The sequence below is a fragment of the Anticarsia gemmatalis genome, chromosome 18, assembly GCF_050436995.1.
Source record: "Anticarsia gemmatalis isolate Benzon Research Colony breed Stoneville strain chromosome 18, ilAntGemm2 primary, whole genome shotgun sequence".
Lineage (NCBI taxonomy): Eukaryota > Metazoa > Arthropoda > Insecta > Lepidoptera > Erebidae > Anticarsia > Anticarsia gemmatalis.
Genome location: NC_134762.1, coordinates 11,059,138 through 11,078,859, shown reverse-complemented (window position 1 = coordinate 11,078,859; position 19,722 = coordinate 11,059,138). Strand labels below are relative to the sequence as shown.

Here is a 19,722-nt window from a genome sequence, read left to right as displayed (position 1 = left end):
TAAACGTGTGAGTGAAAACTACTTTATCGTGTGTTCGGGTATTCTTATGCATGATCTAGATAGATTTGTATCCGATCGAAATATTTTTTTAATATTTTTTTTTCTTTCCCGAAGACCCCTCAAAAACAGGGTGTTTAAAAGCATAACCTATTTCTTGAGGCAATGAAAAATGAATGTTTACGGTATTTATTTTTGACTTTTTGGATCTAAATAAAGTCATTTGATGTCAAACTGTAACGGCATTACGAGAAACTCATTAATTAGTTTTTTTCGTGCACATAATAGCCGGCTGTTTAGCGAGATGCGTTACGGCCGGCATTGTTTTTATTGAGCTCGACCTGTAGGATTTTGTGATTTTTCCATATTTTAAACCAATCTTTAGGTAAATTTTTGGTTGTTAATCAATAAGGATTAACCATTCTGCATTTTTCTAAAGGCACTTTTCACCGTAACAAAGTTTTTATAAAAATTCAAGGGACCATTTGTTCCGAAGTGCTTCAAGCGCGAATATTTTTTTCTGGATTTGGTTCATCTTAAAGCTTCCATAAAGTGGACTGGTGTTTATTTTTGGGCTCATCCGCATTATATCCTAGATCCCTGTTTTATCACAATTTAATACACGTATTTTGAAGCCAAACGATGGACTTTTCAAGCATTTGTTTGCACTAATTCGCGCGAGGACCTTATCAAATTGTTGTAAAAAAAAATTAGTTCATTTAGAAAAAATCTTCTAATCGGAAATGTTGTTACCTAATATTGTATATCTAAGAGTGGAAATAATGTTTAGGATTGTGTCATTCTTTTCTTGTATCAGGAAACTAAAATGCGTGATTAATTTTCGCACAGCATCAATTTTTCCGGAAACAGCTGGTGACCTTGGACGACCTTCAAGAATTTCATTGGTGATGGAAAAATAATCATGATAGAACTCTATTTATTGGCGTTTTAAATTTTCAAAGGATCAGACTTTATCACCAAAATAAGAAATAAGTCGATATAGACACGACTGTTTCTATAAGTCACGTCGAAAGTCGTAAAAAATATTTGCACGAAAATGTTAACATCCTAATGCCATTTTCCCGCACACTTACAATTTTCGATCGACGATATTGAAAATATTTTCAGCGCAGATTTCAAAACTTTCTTAGGAATGTGGTAGTCAAAAAGATCAAACTTTACGATGAAAACGCCAAATAGGGTCTAAAACAATCAGATTCGTCAAGGCTCAAAATATAAATAGTGACCTAAGTATTTAATGCTAACGCTTAGAAAATAGCCTTCTCATTACAATGTTATTTTGTGAAAACTGAAATCAATCTAAATATTGTTTTTAGCGACTATTTGCAAAAATTACTGGTACAAATAATTTGAAAACGAAAGACTTTTACATATTTAAAATGTTTATAAATGAAGGAGATGCTGTTTTTCAAAAGAGAGTGATTTTGGATATCTTGTTTATAGCTATTTCACACAATTATGTTCTTAATTCAATGCACATAAATATTATTCATCAAAATACAGCTGAAACATATTCAGCGATAGACGGTAAACACACATCACTGATTACTTACATGAGAGAGGAACAATAGACAATACTATTTACTTATCTTATTCAATATTTACTTAAGTTGTGACGTATTTTGATATCAAACGTACAACCGTCACGCCACATACGATCTTAGAGAATGTGATCTATCTATTAACTAATTAAAATACAGAATTTAAACAAAAGTTATTCGTCATTATGAATTACTTTTTTTTTCTTTTTTTTTTAAAGACAACTCCCGAACTAAGAATTGCTCTTGGGTCGCGGGGACTTTTACAAACATACAAACAACGGACACAAAGCACAACCAGACCCGAAACAATTATTTGTGGATCTCACAAATAATTCTCCGTGTGGGAATCGAACCCACGACCTCCTGACGCAGTGGTGTTGGCGTGGTGACTTAAACCACTACGCCACGGAGGCAGTCTCTGCCCGCGATTTCGTCTGCGTGAAAATATTTTCTGGGGTAAAAAGTGATTTTATGTATTCAAAAATACTCAATTATATAATACGTCTACTATATTGGAGTCGGCTTGGGTGCAACGGTAAAATACTGACACTCGGCTGCATTAAAATTTGGTGAGACTGGAAGCCGACACCAACACAGTTGGAGGAAAGGCTAAGCTGATATATAAAATACTAAATAATAATAAATATGCTTACTAAAATGGATACGTAGAAAAGTCACATCTACGTTACTATTAGTTGATGACGTTTTCAACTGAGATAAGTGTTTGTAAATATTTTTATACGTGAAACAATGTGTTTTTATTCCTTCATTCTTTAACTACTGATAAAAATATGGCGATTATTTACTGTAATTTTTTCAATAAGTATGTATTGTGATTGTAAAATATATGCGGAAACATCCAGTAGATATATATTTGTTTCAAGTTCCAAAAACCACCACCACGGCAGAAGCGATTATGAAACGAAGGGAAACCTGTAGAATATAGAAGATAGCTAATAAAAATAGGATAGGATAGGACATAGATTTTCGCTTTTCCCTTAACCAAGATAAAATATCCGATTGGGATGAAATCTGTGGCCAGTTTTTTTTTATACAGTAAGTACATATATCTGTTTTATGCCGGTGTTGCCATGCAGTTTACATACTAGTATTATCATGTCTGCACCGTTACGTGCTTGACTCGCCTAATATTTATCTCAATAGATACAAAGAATTTGTTAAAAAGAAGTGTGTACAGTCGCAGACAATAACAACACGAATGCGGAAATCGGAAGTCACTGATTACGACTGTACCGCTGACAATGTTAATAATTATTATTTTATTTATAGCTCCACTATTATTACGCATTATTATTACATATTTATGAAATTCTATATAAATACCGACGGTAGCTACGATGCTAGTCATGTAAATTGCTTTTGTGTTTTCACCACAAATGGTATAGCAATTTTTATTGTATAAACTCGGAATGCGAACACAACAGATTATTTGTTATTTAATCGGTTTTTTTCTAAAACTCGCTCGTGTAGAAACTGAAAATGTTTGATTAAATTTATTTGGAGGCACGAAAAAATCAGGAACTAGAATTTTGAATAAGAGTTGGAAAACCTTGGAAGCCTTTTATCACTCATGTATATACGACATAATCCATTATGTAATTAATTTGTTTATTTTTTCAATAAAATGTCAAATAACAACTTAGCATCTTGTGGCTATGTTCCATCATATTCTGTCATCACCAAAACTCGGACATAGTGATCTATGCAACCATTGCACGGATCGGGCTGAAAACTGCTACGCGGGTATATGTTATGACGTAGGCATCCGCTAAGAAAAGATAGATTACATAGCAGATTTTGATCAATTCAATCCCCAAGAAGATAAAACAGGGGATGAAAGTTTGTATGAAAATTCTGTCCTAAGTCACAAACCACGCGAGCGAAGTCGCGGGCAAAAGTTAGTTTAGTATAACGAGGAAAACACCATTCCCTATACATTATATGTGTCATGCAAAATACAGGAAACCTATGTTACCTAATATAAGTACAAATTGATACTACAATCACAATTAAACCAGACCTCAAACCTCAACTACTATACCTGCATTGAATACCAAAACCTGGGTTTTGCCAAACTTTATCATTATTTAACATATTGTCGAGTCATATTGCTTTTGTCCTGAGAACAATTGAGTGTACTTGCTGTCCAAGCCTTACGCATCGCGTTACTCACCCGTCTGTCGCGTCACTGTGCCAATGTGATTTATGCTAAAGGAACATTTTTACTTTTAATATTACTCATTTGTTTCAAAAATATTTCCCGATTACAGGGAATGAGAAGTTTTGAAAGAAATTTCCTTAGATTTTCCCGTCATACGGAAAAGTCCCTGCAGAAGGAGCATTTGGGAATTCTAAGCGTATAATTTTCATGTAGTTAGTGGAATTGATGCCAAGTTTAGTACTCTATAGGTAGAATAATTCAGTTTTTGACGCAGTAGATAGTCATACACCGCGTCAAGTTGCCTTTTCGAACTTTAAAAGTACTTATAAATTGTTTCTACGTTATTAATATTTGCCCTAATTAACCAATTAAAATTCTATAATATTTTTGATTTGTATCAAGCATACTAATTTACTCTTGACCCGTATGGTAGACCTTAACGATTACATTCTGAAAGGAAACTGAAACCCTGTAACATATTTTATGTATAGAGGACAAAAAGCAATTAATTTAACACCTTAAAATTATATAATTCACGATATAAATCAAATAATTTGACTCATTATTATGCAATATTAATTTTATGACGTTTTCAATATAAAATTAATTAACATAATAACTTATAATTGACATTCACATACAATTACAATTTAATTCACACCTGATTGAATAGATTGCTTAAACTAAGTAGAAAATTACACAATCCTTTTACTCATAGGGAAGAACAAGGAATGAGATAATGTAGCGCAGGACTCGAAGTCATATGACTGGGAGTGTGATAAGAAGTTATCAACAATTAAGTGTTACTGTCACATGTCAACACTTCCGAACGAAAAATAACTGTTGCGATACAAAATGCTGGATAAAAAGTTGTCGTTTGTGGATCATTAGACAGTGGGGGAACAGACTGACCACTTTTTGTTGCCGGTTATGACTGATTGACTAAAGTCAGCTTAACCCCGTTTTCGTTCATTTCTGGAAGGTGGACTTATTAATAGCAGGCTTCTAAGCACGTTTTAAAATCTATTTTGTATAGTAACAAGTATGGCTAGCAGTTTTTAAGCGCCTTTTCGAAAAATGTAATTCTGGTTTTCTTACACGTGTGTTTTTTCATTGTTTATACTCATATACGAAAAAGAATAGACAATTGTGTTGCTAAGCGCGAAACTCTAGAGCGGTTCAACCAATTTGACTCATTGATTTTGTAGAATTTTCTTTAAAAAACGGAAAAGGTTTGAGGTGGAGAGAAAAAACAAAAAGGATTCGATGATGATGATCGGCAGCGTGAGCGAAGCTTCATGTCTATTTAAACATCTCGATCTATATAAACGATGTTCAAAAAGAGACTAAACAAATGCGAGGGTTGTGTTTCTTCGTTTAGTAATATCCACAAAACGTGGCTAGTCTATTTCACGTACTTATTTAAATATAAAGAGTTAACAGTAAAAGTAGGAACTGCACGACACCGGGTCAGTACTTCACCTTGCTCTATACAATAAATATGACCTGATAACCGTTAACGCGCCTCATAATGTCACCTAATTAGTATTGTTTCCTAGTTCCGCCGCTATTATAAGCTTTACGAAATATAACTGAAATTATAAGGGCAAATGAATGTTCGAGCTAAAGTTCACATCTAAAAATATTTGTTTCCGGATTGATTAAAATTAATTCGACTAAGGTATAAAATATCCCTTTTTATGATAAACCATGCCAAGTATACATTTACTGAGACCTGTCCTGCAAAGTCTAGTCTAGTCTATCTAACTTAGTAGTTCATTTACTTGAACACAATTTTATATAATTAGATCATTAAACAAGTATATGAATTTAAAGGTAACAAGATTGTCGTTTGGCAGGACACTCTGTTTTTAAGAAAGAAAACATGTACCAACCGCATTTAACACGGGACAAGGATGAGACAAAGAAGTTTATAAAGCTCATAATTATGTTCAGTTTCTACCACATTAAACACAGTTGGACAAACCCTACATAATCCTATAAAGCGTTATATATTTCCGCATTAACCTAGTGCTCGATATAACTGGCCTAGGTTTATAATTGCCCATGATACAGTGATATGTTAGCATTGAGCCTTTTCCCATAGCTGTCGTGATAAACAGTGATCGTGGCTGTTAATTGTACGCAGATATCAGTGATAGTACCAGCGTTGCATGTTAATAATATAGTACAGATGGAGACAGAGTGATTTAATTATTATTTTACTCATATTGTAGTTATGCTTAGGTGGTATTGATGTTTTAGGGTTTCGTAGCCAAAGGGTAAAGACGGAACCCTATTATTAAGCCTCTGCTGTCTGTCCGTTCGACTGTTAGTCTGTCACTAGGCTGTATCTCATAAACCGTAATAGCTAGGAAGCTGAAAATTATATATTTCCGTTGCTGCTTTAATTTTAATATGTTAACATTGCCTGCGACAGCTAACAGACAGACTTTTTGAGCGATATTAGCATAAATATAAATTAAATTATTAAGCATATAGTTTTCTTTAACAAATAATCTCAAAATTAACACCCAATAAAATTGCCTAGTACTTATACTATATTTGTTCATTAACCTCAACTGTTAAAAAGATTAATAACAAAATACAAATCCGACCACTTAACAAATTCCCACAGTCATTATACTAGTTTTATTTAATTACTATCGACTTAACCGTAATGTAGTTACAATTGTTTATTTATTTTTCTCACTAAATACATCATAATATACCTGTAACAAACAATACCCAACCATATTACATGAGCAACAAAGTATAAATTCAAATGACAGTTGACAATATGTGAGACTTAATATTTTCATACTTTATACTAAATTTTAATGCCGTGTATTATTTAAATTAATTACGAACATTAACTAATTGCTTGTAGGAAATATAATGCTATTGTTTACACAAAGATATGATTGTTTTTTTTTTGTTCACCGGAACTGATAAAGGTTTGGGTTCAAAAGGTACAAAAATGTTGCCTTTTTAACAAAAATACGTAATGATTAATGAATTAATTTGAATTATGTCTTGTTATTTCATTGAATTACGTTAGTCAGTTTTATTTTGATATTAATGAGCTTAGAATGAGCCCTGAAATGTCATATGGAATTCCCGTGTAATCAAAAAGCCTTTTAAAACGTACCGATTTAATTATAACATTTAAGTACATCGATTTTAATCTCCTGTTCCTATTGAATGAAACAAAGCTTCTTATTATTGAGTCTCAAGAACAACTAAATTATATTGTTTACGAGAATTGCAATTTAATATTTAAAAATTTAAGTCGTGACTGTTCCATTTCTGTGCATGAAATGAAAGTGGAGCTGGACAAGAATCTGCTCCCGTAATGAGGGTCGGGGTTGCCTTCAGTCCAAGTGAGGGTTAGGAAATAATTAAATGTAATATTATTTTTATTTAATAATATAGAACACATTATGTGCTCGACTGTACGGTCACCAATGTCAATGTTGACCGGACATATGTGACATATCGCTCGTGTCCAATTTGTGCCTCCACATACAACATAACGAACACTACACACTTGCGATTTTGCGACTTATCTTAAAATCATTTTCACCATAGCAACTGAGTTGAAGTTTAAATGCGAGTAAGGTGATTGGAAGGAGATCCTTGCCCAGCAGTGGGGTAAGAAATAGATAAAATGAAAATGGGACAATAATGGGTTACAAAAAATGTGTTTCCACCAGCATCTATCTAATCCGACGATTTATACTTTTGTCTGAAAGTTCAATTGGATATGACAGGCAAAAGCTTGTATGTTTTTCTTTTTTTCATAGATTAAATACTTGAGCCATGATTAACAAAGGCTATTTTTTTATTTTTGTTGTTTTTACACAAAATTATTTTCACTTTTTTAAAAGCTAAGCCTAAACCTTAAAACTAATAATATAAAAGGTTTTACTTGTATTAAATTACGAATATATTATGTCTTTTGTAAGTACACACGTTGAATAACAAGAGAAAATATTTGCTTATGTACATTTTATAATGTAATTGCGTTTTCTCCAAAAACTTCTGTTTTAGTAAATAAGGTCGTTTACCTTGGTTTGTATCATAGCAATTATTTCGCATGTTACGTAATATTTTTAGCGCAGTGAACTCTACAATTACAAAATTAATTTTTCCGAAACGGTAATTATTTTTCGTGCAGAGTACAATCTGATTTTATTCCTACCTAATGTTTTTAATTTCTACATAATTACATTAAATAACTTGAATGTTCCAAATAAAATTTATAATAAGAAATCTAAGCTAAATTAAATTAAGAATTTAAAAAAAACAAATTATAATATTTATTGCTTGAAATATAAAGTTGTAGCGCATAATCGCTAGTGTGCAGCCAGCCTAACGCAAGCTTCCGCTCGGAAGATAAAATAAATGCTTTTCAATAGGAAGTGTATCGTTTCCTAGTAGACATATAAGTGGTTTATAACTTGAGTTATTTATAGCCGCCATTACAGACCACCCGCGCACGCCCTGTACGTCTAACTGTCATCCATTTTACCAAAAATGTACAAAAATATGATGTATGAATGAGTTCCTTTGTTTTTAATTTGAATCATTTTTTGTAAATCCTTAATTAACAAAGATATATTATGACAACTTTATTTAACTTTGAAAGTATAAAATATCGATAAACAATGTGTGTAGACGTAGAGTAACGAATTACGGAAATACGATAGTAAGTTGTGACGTTCTATACTTTTATTGAAAATATTCTTAATCTCGATTTACGGAGCTTCGAAATTTAGATATAGCGAATAAATACATTTTAAATATTAATTGTCGAAATAAAGACAATCATTAAAATGTTGCTTTAAAATCGTGAACAACAGAAGACAGCGTAGACGAAGCCCACTCTGCTTGTGAATATAATATTTTATTTACAGCAATCGACTGATTATTCTTAAACATTTCTACAACACAGGCCAAAGAACTCCTCAATCAACTATTGCATAACCTAACCTAATCCAATTTGTAAATTAAGGCAGGGTTAGTCATAAATGTTTAGCTAACGACAGTAATCGAATTATGACGAGAGGTAACTCGTCCAATCATCCGATTACCCGCAGTACCGCGTGCTCGTGACTCAATGTTCAATGTGACATGATTACCTGAATTACTTAGGATTAGTACTGGAATGTTCTATCTCTTCCTTGTTGAGAGCAATACACTGTAGTAATTTATGACTACGTTTTATGGAAAATTGAGGTTGTAGTTTAATTTTTAATGGTGATTTGAACAATATGAATTGGCGTTAAAACAGTTCTTTGCCCCTTGTAGCTGCTTAAGGTTAATCCAGTAGCTTAGGTTTACATTGCTGTTAGGAACGGTGTTAATATAAGTAAAATACTTCAATAAACTTAGAATCTGCTGAAATTTTAGTCATTCGGGTTTTATCATTGACGGTAACCATACCGTCAAATTTTCCTCGTAAACCATTATGAGGAAAATTTGAGTGTACAGCAAGTGTCAACTATTTTGTGAATGAGCTGTTAAAATACATTAAAACGGTCGGACTTTCCACCATTTTAAGCTGTTGTTATTATTTTGCCATTTCTCTTTATTCTAAAACTCCCTTCGACGAATAAGACAGATAAATATCAAGACTACAGCCTACTTTACTAGCGAAATGTTCAGTGAATCATAGAAGCCTTAAGTAAGCAACCTTTGACCTCAACTCGAGGCACATAATAATGCGTAATCCTTATGAAATGTAAATGCACTCTCTTACATACCATAATTGGAAAGCTTTTAATGCTTCTGGGATAATATTTTTAAAACAAGGAAACTTACATAAGATATTCGTATATCTATTTATGTATTTATGTATTAAGTGCGTGTGTATGAGGATGTTTTATTACTGTAGTCGATTTGTTTCCGTATCGTTAAACACAAATAAATTATTTCGGACATGAGTTATTATGTAGTTTTTTTGCAAGATTTGATCTACAGGTATTTTCCGCGGGCTGAAACATTTTAAAATGAATTTTTCCTGTGACTCTGCTTGTGTTTTTTTTAAGTTTACAAACGACCATATTCCGACATACGACGACTTTTACATACTTATACATTTATACTTTTACAGTTCAAACATCGTTTAACAACAACTAAAAGTCAACTCTTTAGGCTAACCGATATTTATCCAGAAGATAAGAAACCCCCTTTATATTATAAATGCCCGCCCGCGACCACATGTCTAAATCTGTTTTGTATAATTAACTAGTTATTTGCTATAATTGTATACATTTTCGGTATTCTTAAAACAGTTTTTTTCATCCTTGTCGTAAAATTTTTATCGTTAATTTTACGGTTTAACTCGAGTATAACTAAGTGATTGTAATTATGTTAATTTTAGTATTCATTATGCCTATTTAATTAAGCTTGGAGCTGTGCTATAAATAAGATTTTTCGCTATATTACGAGTTCTTGTAAAAACACTGACTGAAAACGGCCTTAATGGAACATATCCTTGAAATATAATTTCTGAAGAGCATAAGTTTTGGCACTATCTTTCAGGCCCAATTAGGTTCACTTAGTGCTATTATTCAATTTATTTTAGACTCAAAAATAATCTTTAAAGTATGGGAAACCATTGCCATTGAAAATATGACTTTATACGATCCCTGTGACATTGATTACAGCCATTATAGGATACTATTGTAAACCAAAAACTGCTTGATGTAAATATCGTAACAAACAAAATTTCGCGATACACGACAATGTCAATGACCATTTTAAAAATACGCCGAGGTGAGGTAAACTTGTCAAGTGCCTTGGAACACCCACCACTGTCAATAATATTGACAATATCGAATATTTTACCGAGATTTAGTGGTTCTGTAGAAATACACGCCAATTTTAGTGTAAGACGTTAAAATGGTAGGAATCTAGTACTATGTTTGTAGAACAAAATATTTATGCATTCGTTAATATCGTTATTTTAAATTTTGAATTAATATGAAATAGTGCCATTTTTTATTGTTCACTCTTGTTGTTTTTCGTAATTGCTTAATAAATAAGTATTAATTTCTTTTTGAGTATCATTAGTTGAGTAAAGTATTTATTGTTTAGTAAGTATTTATTTATTTGTCGTCTAAAATAGAAAATATCGAGTAGTTCATTCACAAACGAATCAAATAATATTAAGATTAATCTAGAACCTTTTTCAAACGTTTTTACTTAAAACTACGGAACTCTAAAAGTGTTACAATATTTGGTCAATGTGGAAGGTCGCGTAATTTCTCGATGTCCATTGACTGGTACATATTTATTGTTATAATGTTATTATTACATTTACAACTGATGCTTATATGGACTGTGGGTGTGTTTGTGAAGACCACGTGCGAAAGCCTCCGCGTGAAGGTGTGTTTCATTATACCAGTAATATTATCTATTGTTTTGTCATAGAAGGAGATGCATTGTGTTTCATTTAAGGTCATTATAGACAGATTTTTGGGTACCCAACATGATTTTCTCATCTATACTAATATTATAAAGCTGAAGAGTTTGTTTGTTTGTTTGTTTGTTTGTTTGTTTGTTTGAACGCGCTAATCTCGGGAACTACTGGTCCGATTTGAAAAACTCTTTCAGTGTTAGATAGCCCATTTATCGAGGAAGGCTATAGGCTATATATCATCACGCTACGACCAATAGGAGCAGAGTACCAGTGAAAAATGTTACAAAAACGGGGAAAATTATGATTCTCTTATGTGACGCAAGCGAAGTTGCGCGGGTCAGCTAGTTGATCAATAAAAGGTCGGTAAATCGGGCACATGTACCCTAAAATAAATACGTACCTACTTAAATGTTTAACGGTTCAATACCTTGTGCTTTTGATGGACGTAACTAGATTTATATAATAAACTGCAAATATATATAATATGTAATACTGCGAAATAAAACCAAAAATTTTTCATAGCAATAATAACTTGTCCAGTTCTAAGTTTAACCGCATGATTCAAAGAGACAACAACTCGAAAAAAATTATAGATAGGTACCATAAACGAATTAAAAAGACATATTATTATTATCGACCGTATTTTTCCACGACTAAAAACTTGATGTTGACATAAACATAAATTATATTCCTCCCTAAATGGAAATAAAACTAGAACGATCTAGACAAAACTCGAATTATAAAACTGGTTTCAAAACATGAGTCAGCTTACCGAAATGAGATTAACGGTATATAAATAATTCATGACATGGTGTTGTGATAAACAACGAAATGTGCCGGTTAGTTCCTAGTTATAATTGTTTGTTTACTAAGGCTTTGCGACCTCTCTCCTACTTCCGGCGCGAGTGCGCTGCATGCTCGCACGCCAGCACCCACTCGCGACTTCAGATAGGGTTGCTTATTTTTTTGCTCATTTGAGTCACTTAGTTTTTCTAGTGTTTCCTAATTCGAGGTTATTAAATAAAGCCTTGGTCCTTCTAAAGATACAGTTTTGTCTGCGATCATCTGCCTTTATTGGTACTATTTAATCTCTACTAAGTTATAGTTACGTTAGTTACGATTTTGAACCATCGCGACTTGTACCTACGATAGTTAAAAGTTAGTAAGTTTTTAAGAAATCATTTTCAATTGCTGTATCAGACTGGACGATTCATTTGTTAACTTACTTGACCAACGAGAATAAGAATCGTTATACAAAAAGTCAACATTTTTTTTCATTACTTTATTTGAGTTTAAGTGTCCCATTCCTGGGCCTTTCCCTCCTGAAGCCTTCTCGATAGTCTTACTTTGCTTGGTTGAAATTCTTTATTTATCAACCCTACAACATATAAAACTTTGACGTCATTGCGAAGTTCCAGCTCTATATATTTATAATTTATATTTTTTATAAATAATCGAGTTTGGACTTCCGACCTCTCGAAGGTCTTTGCAATTTCGTCTAAAATTGGTACTCGTTCATTTATTTTGATGAATTTGGAAGTGCGAATCGAGTGTCGTAATAAATGACAATAAAATATAGACAGAACTAATGGTTTTTCCTATAAAAAGACTATGACTATTCCGAAAAGAGCCTGATGCGTCAAACCTAAGCCTAAAGTTATTAATGTGTTTCTAATGTTATGAAATTATGATAAACGTAGCATTGCAATCTTCATCTTGTAACGTCGATGTTTAAACATAGCTTGTCTAAGAAGTTATCCTAAGAAAGCTGTAGTGTATGCTTTTCCAGGATACTTATCTCTTACGCTCTACCCGTATTTTCAAGTCTCGAACTCTCTAAAGATTTGGTCAAGTATACTGTAAACAACTGTCATTAAACTTCCGCAACCTTCACTTTTAATTCAATTATGACAAATACCTCAAACCGCTTAAATTAAACTCTCATTTATAAATACAATTAACAAGAAAGGTACAAATTACTATATAATTAATTAAAAATAACAGGTATATTTTAGACCCAATGCCATACACTGCAAATCTGTAGGTATACGCAGTGCGTGCGCATGCGCTGTTGCGTCGACCTGCGCGGGCGCAGACTGTACGGCGCTACGGGTCGACAACCGCGCGTCTGACCCTGACACCGTTACTTAACACTAGTTCAACACGCGAATACGCTCGCTTTTTTACTTAGATACACTTTTCTTTTGATAGGTCAATGACCTAGTTTATTTTATGGCTTTTGAAGGAGTTTTATTAATAAAGAGAGCTATGAAATATTAGGCAGTGTTTTTGTGCACGGAAATGCTTTGTGTTTTTTATTTATTGAAACATTAAGATTACACTAATGTTGTCCGTTACCACAGATTCTATAAATCTTTCATAGCCTTCAGTCGTAGGAAGAATCGGTAGATAATATTTACCTTTATTGCTGCCAATAAAATGATTAATTGCTGAAATCCCTATTGTCCTGTTAATTTGATTTTACTATTAATCATAAATTAACCCTTGAATTAACTACAACACCTTGAAAAGGAGTTTCATCGTATATTTCAGCGTAATTATGGTTAGTGGTCAACCTAATGTTCACGTTTTTCAAGCCGCCTGTAAAGCTTTTAATATGGCTTAACTTAACTATAATCGTAATTGGCAACAATCGAGACCGAATTCATACCCGCAAAACACGAAAACGCTCAGCTCGCATGCTGCTCCGTGGCTACCCATCTATGTAATGACCGCAGCAAGGTTGCTTAACCGGTGTGTGCAGCGTGTCATCCAATCATAATAACGCATTAAACAAATGAACACTTAGACATGCGGACAATTTGTTACTAGATACGCGCGGGAGTGCGACAAACACGCAACAAACAACGACACGGAAGCAATGCTTGCAATATTTATAAACTCCTTATTTACAGATTTTTATTGTATTTTATTATGATTACTTTTCCTCGTAATGTTACAATTATTATGTGTGTTTTCGTTTAATCTTTAAGGTCAAGAGCAGTGGGACAGTGGCATAATACTCTGTAATTAACATAATTATATTTGTCATAATTTGACCATAATTTTGACTTTTTGCTTCAAGCAACATGCGAAGGCCATTTCTCATAAGTATGATATCCAGTATCGATCTCGTTTCAAAATGAAAATGTCGCAAAATGTCTGTTATTATTTATGTACATTTAAACCGCAAATTGAATTAAACAGACATTTGACATTAAACCAGCATTATCTAGGCGCATGTTGCAATGACGACTATTTAGTCAGAGTTCTTAAATTGGATGGATGCCCAAATTGGACCATTTTGTTTCGATATCAATATTGTCTTTGTATGTTATCATAGCACAGCAATAACAATAGTTCTAGATAATAATGAATGAATGTAGTCTTGGGCTAAAGTTATATAGAGAATCCACAGTCTTATAAGCAAAAAGCAATTTGACAATATAAATCTCAAGTAATTCTAAACATAATCGCCGTTAACATTGATACACCTTCGCGAAAACCATGCTTATTGTTTACAAAACGCAATAAAAGAGGCTCGCCCAATTGAGCTCAATAGAAAATATTCCGCTCTCCAACTTAAGTGTTATTTCCTTTTGTCAAGGAGGCCCATTACCAGGCTATCAGAAGTATCAGGATGTGCAATAGATTTGAATTAAGTAGTTAGTAGTGTCACGCCGCGACAAGGACACTACATACGGATTCGTAGTGCAACTGTACTGTTGCGTGTGCCCGCGAATTTGGTTGACGTGACCTTGTTACGACGACCTATGACCTAATATTGATAGTGTATTAGGTGATAAATTGCTCGCTTCAGCTGAGGCGAAAAGAGGTTTAGATATTATTTGGAACACCCACCCTATTCAGACCAGGCACGTATTACGACGTACACTTGACTGGGTTCGGGGATAATAAAATCCTGAATGATATATACCTGAATGTATACATCATGCCTTAATATAGACCGAATGAAACAGGAATACTAATCAACAAAACAAAATGTAAAACATATCGAAAACGCCTAAACTTTTTGTTACTTTACGCGTTTAAGAGAAATTGCTGTAATGTATTAAAAAACTGAAATAACACTATCAACACAAGTAATGTTTACAACTTATGCAAGAACTAACAAGTTGTAGGTTAACACTAGAATTTTAAACTTTGGACTTAAACTTAACCCACTTACAAATAAACTATCAATCATATTAAAAACAAAACAAGAACTAAGAAATAGACACGATTCTCCCATTATTATTGATCCAAAGAGTTGTATAATATGATGCAATAAACGTGCAAGCTCCACGTAATACAAGCAAAAATCTGTATAATTTTAGAACGAAACGTGATACCTACAATCTAGGGTATCAAAATAAACAAATTATGCAAAAAACAGTTCTAAATATATGTATAAATCCTCCACTGTGAAGACCTGTTTTGGATTACTTGGCTACATTCTAGAATACACTATATTTATTTCCATACTAATACTATTATGAATGCATATATAAAAAATATGTATAACTGTATGTAACTGTTTGTATGTGACGTTTTTATGGTAAAAGCTGAATCGATTGTGACTAAATAGATATAGGAATGGAGTAATATCAACACTTTACTTTGATTTATGTGCAGAATTTCCAATTTTTACCAGCCGTTCCTTAAAGTCTTAGGAACATTCACTTAAATAACGGAAATAAAGCAAAGGCTGACTAGTCCTGTATAACTCTATCCAGGGCTAAGTAATGCTTTAAGGGGAAAAGAAAGGACCCTAATGATTGTATGATCATCATTTCCACCTTTAAAGTCGCGAGGCTATCTTGTTTATAAATTTATTGAAATATGCCACTCATATAAAAACAAATAACTCTACGCTAATTAAAACTTTTTGCCCGAATAGCACTTATGCAATCTTACAAATAAGTTATTGCTTATTTTAGGAACGTTATAGAACCGTAATTTAACATGTCTTCTTACTTTTTACTTCTGTACGTGAATTCGCCTGCGTAAAAATATACCCGAGATAAAAGGGATCCTTTTAAGGGATACGTTATAAACAATCTGGGTAACAAAAACATTTACAAAATTCGTTCGATAGTTTTGTCGGGATTGAGTTGCAAACATCCATTTAAATATAAAAAAATTCGCATATAAGAAATTAGTAATTTGAACGATTTTAAGCGCAAATGAAAATTAAAGGCTTAGAATATCTTATTTTTGAACGACCTTTTACTTATAATGTTGTTTGTATTGTTACAGACGCGCGTCAATGATGTCGCCGCGACAATTGATGCGCAACTCGAACATGACGCAGAAGTGGCAACGCAGAGAGATCTCCAACTTTGAGTATCTCATGTTCCTCAACACTATTGCAGGTAAGTGCTTTAACAATCTAATGAAAAAAAATCATAAATTACCTAAACTTTATTTAGTGCTTATGGAGTCCAATTTCGTATCTAATTTTCATGACAGATACTTTGGGCTGGATCACAAAAACTTTATTCTACATATAATACAGACTACAGTAACAGTAGAGTTTTGAAAATAAATACAGATACAAATGTTCAGTCAAAAAAGTAATCTAAGATTGGAAATTAATACTTTCATACCTCAGCCGGTAGATGGCTCTAGTCTCTAAGCGAGAATAATAGTTGGCATAGAATTATTATAATCTTTAAGGAAACAATATCAATATTATGTTACTACCTGAATAATTGTAGTAATTAACGCAATTTACATAAACGATCTGGTTTCTCCATGTAAAGTGTGGTTGATCAACATAATGTGTATGTAAACTCGAGAAATATGAGGTAAGTGTGATCGATACTGTCAATTGAATTGTATGGATAATTGCAAAACTGTCAGACTAATTTGTTACTAATTCATATTATAATAAATAATTGTAATAGGTGTGTCTATAAGTGTTTATCACGCAGTGCGTACCTTACTTATATAATTATGTGTAAAGACAAAGAAGTCTTCAGTTTTAACTTAGTAACCAAGATCAGGTAATTTGAATGGTTACGTGTATAATATACCGGGTTCGTTTCCATAGTTCGGACTAATATATAGAGAGAATTATTTAATAGAGATAATAAGAACTTTACAGTGCTTTATTCGACCCGGGGATCGAACTCTAGACCTGGAACAGTTGCAAACACTATCATTCAGACCACAGAGGTAGTCAAGACGCAGGTGCTTAATATAGAAATTAATTATAAATGGAAATTATCTATAAATTAAATCTGATTATTACAGCCTTCAAAAAAGATTTAGAACAAAGTTGGAGTGATTATCCCGTTTTTCAATAACATGTCATACTTATTGCACATATTTTACATAATATATTGTATTCAAACAGTGTAGTTTCAGCTCTTCTTATGTCACTGTGATGTAAGACTACGCTATGATCTTATATGTACATGTTAACACCTTGGTTCAAAATTATTACATATTATTATGTACTAGTAACTATGAATTACTATGTCTGAAGTAAACGCATCTCTGTGTGATTAATAATAATAGTTAGACTGTATTTAGTGTTCATTACGTTTTCCGAAGCAAGCAGTGTATTTGTTTAATGATCTACGTGAGATTCCATTAAATTTGAATTGGTTCAACTGTTTAGTCAGATTTATATTATGGTATAAGGTACCTTACTAGATAAAGGTCTAATTAGTTCTTTCTCCTACTGGATCCGATTTTAAAGTCCTAATAGCTAGGAACATACATTCAGTCTATGAATGGAAAAAGTTCGCTTAAACACTTCGGCTCTCATAGGCATGGAAAAGAGGACGTGTTTTCTTTGGTCAAAAGAGTACAAATTTTGGCTGGCTTTAGTCTGTTATCCGTAGTCCGCCCTTAAGTGTAAACAAAACATGTTTTCTTAATTCACATGGCGACAATATGTGTTGCATGAGACTACACAATTGGACCACTCTGTCAGTCTGCAGTGCTTATTTTCTAATAAACGCGTTATCATTGCGTAAGTATTGTCATTCAATGGGTTATTCCGTCCGTCTCCTCGCACGATATTGAACTGGACACTCGTCGCGAATGGTTTTGACACCATTTTAATATTAAAGTAGAACAATAATGCTTTGTAACTCAATCTCTACTGACCATGCTCCGTAGAAACAGGTCATCAATGGGCAATGAATGGAATTCCTTCAAAACTGTAATAGTTTATTTTCCCTTGAAGTATACATGAGAATTTTTGTCAGTTATTTCATACTAGTGCACTGTTTTGCTACATTTTAACCTACATTATACAAAAACAAAGAGCATTATCAAATCCTGGCCTAATTTAACGATAAAGGCCCTATAAATTTAGTTGCTTTTTACTTTTATAAATATTCGTTAGTAACATAGGTGTTTGAACTGTTTATCTCGGCTAAGTGCTGAGGTACTGAGGTACTGACCTTTCGATACCGCATCATTGCGTGACATAACAGGTAAACAAGCCATTATCATTTGTATGTAGGGATGCCAGAGACACTGTCCTGTGCGTTACCGAAGATTGTCTAAGTCTTTGAAAATCTTATTATTTTTTGGATGATACGCGTTTGTAGATGTTTCTCGCAGAAATCCTTGAACTTTGCGAAGAAAATGTATTATCTTATTTAAAAGGTATAAAAAGTATATTGTAGATTTCATGCAAGTCACTTCAAATTTCTTGGGCACCTGTTTTCCCCTTTCATAAAACATATTTTCTTCTTCTTTAAACATTAGCATCAAGGAATATAACATGTTTTGCAATATGCTATCGTGGTATCGTTGCAATTAACAATAAATTTTAATGTCTAAACATTCTATCCAAGGTACTAACCCTAACCCTAAATAAGCCCGTTAACCATCAGCACAAAATTAGCATACAATAATGTTCTCGAGATAGAATCAAGCAATCTGCATGAAGCAGCCAAGTAAACAGGAATTCCTCGTTTTGTTGAACGCAAGCGCATCAATTACCTCCACTCACGATCATCGCTGTATAATCATGACTCGATGACGTACGCGAACAATACTCTGTTTACAAAGAGCTCCTACCGCTTACTGAACGCCTGGTACTTGGGATCGTGTTAGGCTTATTTCGGGGATTATTCAGGTATATCTACGTATTCAATGCTGCTTTAGTTTTATGAGTTCCTAGTACATTTTGAGTGCAGATCGTAAGTACATTGACTGGTAATGGTCGGTTTCAAAAACGTTCATCTACTGTTCTATTATACTTGCCTCATCACCAATCCATATTGAACCCAATTCCCTAAATTTTTGAAGACTTATTATTGCTACTACTAGACTACTAGAGATTGAACCCGTCATACAAACTATATCTATGAATATGTCAAATAAGATTTTCATCTCTTCAGATCGAGAATATTAATGAGCATAATGGTTTTGATTATTGAACTACATTTATTTCATATTTTTACAAAACACTTCCGTTTCCTCAAAAGATTTTCTGTTTAAATGTCTTCCACAAACTATTTTTTTTGAGAATACTTTTTGAATTTCTGTAACATCAGACAGTTGCAGAGAAAAATTCCCATCAA

The 19,722-nt window shown here is 33.0% G+C and overlaps 2 protein-coding genes across 11 annotated transcripts in view; one reads left to right on the top strand and one right to left on the bottom strand.

Moving 5' to 3' along the window:
* The window catches only part of rg (A kinase anchor protein rugose), a 399,649-nt gene that overhangs the window by 361,148 nt on the left and 18,779 nt on the right, over positions 1-19,722 (top strand). For all 10 annotated transcript variants that reach the window (XM_076125868.1, XM_076125867.1, XM_076125875.1 and 7 more), the window contains one exon: positions 16,430-16,545. In XM_076125868.1, coding sequence (XP_075981983.1) covers positions 16,430-16,545 — 116 coding nt within the window. The remainder of the gene's footprint in view (positions 1-16,429; positions 16,546-19,722) is intronic.
* LOC142980471 (trehalose transporter 1-like protein) overlaps positions 1-19,722 on the bottom strand; it is a 57,562-nt gene that overhangs the window by 34,018 nt on the left and 3,822 nt on the right. The window lies entirely within an intron of this gene.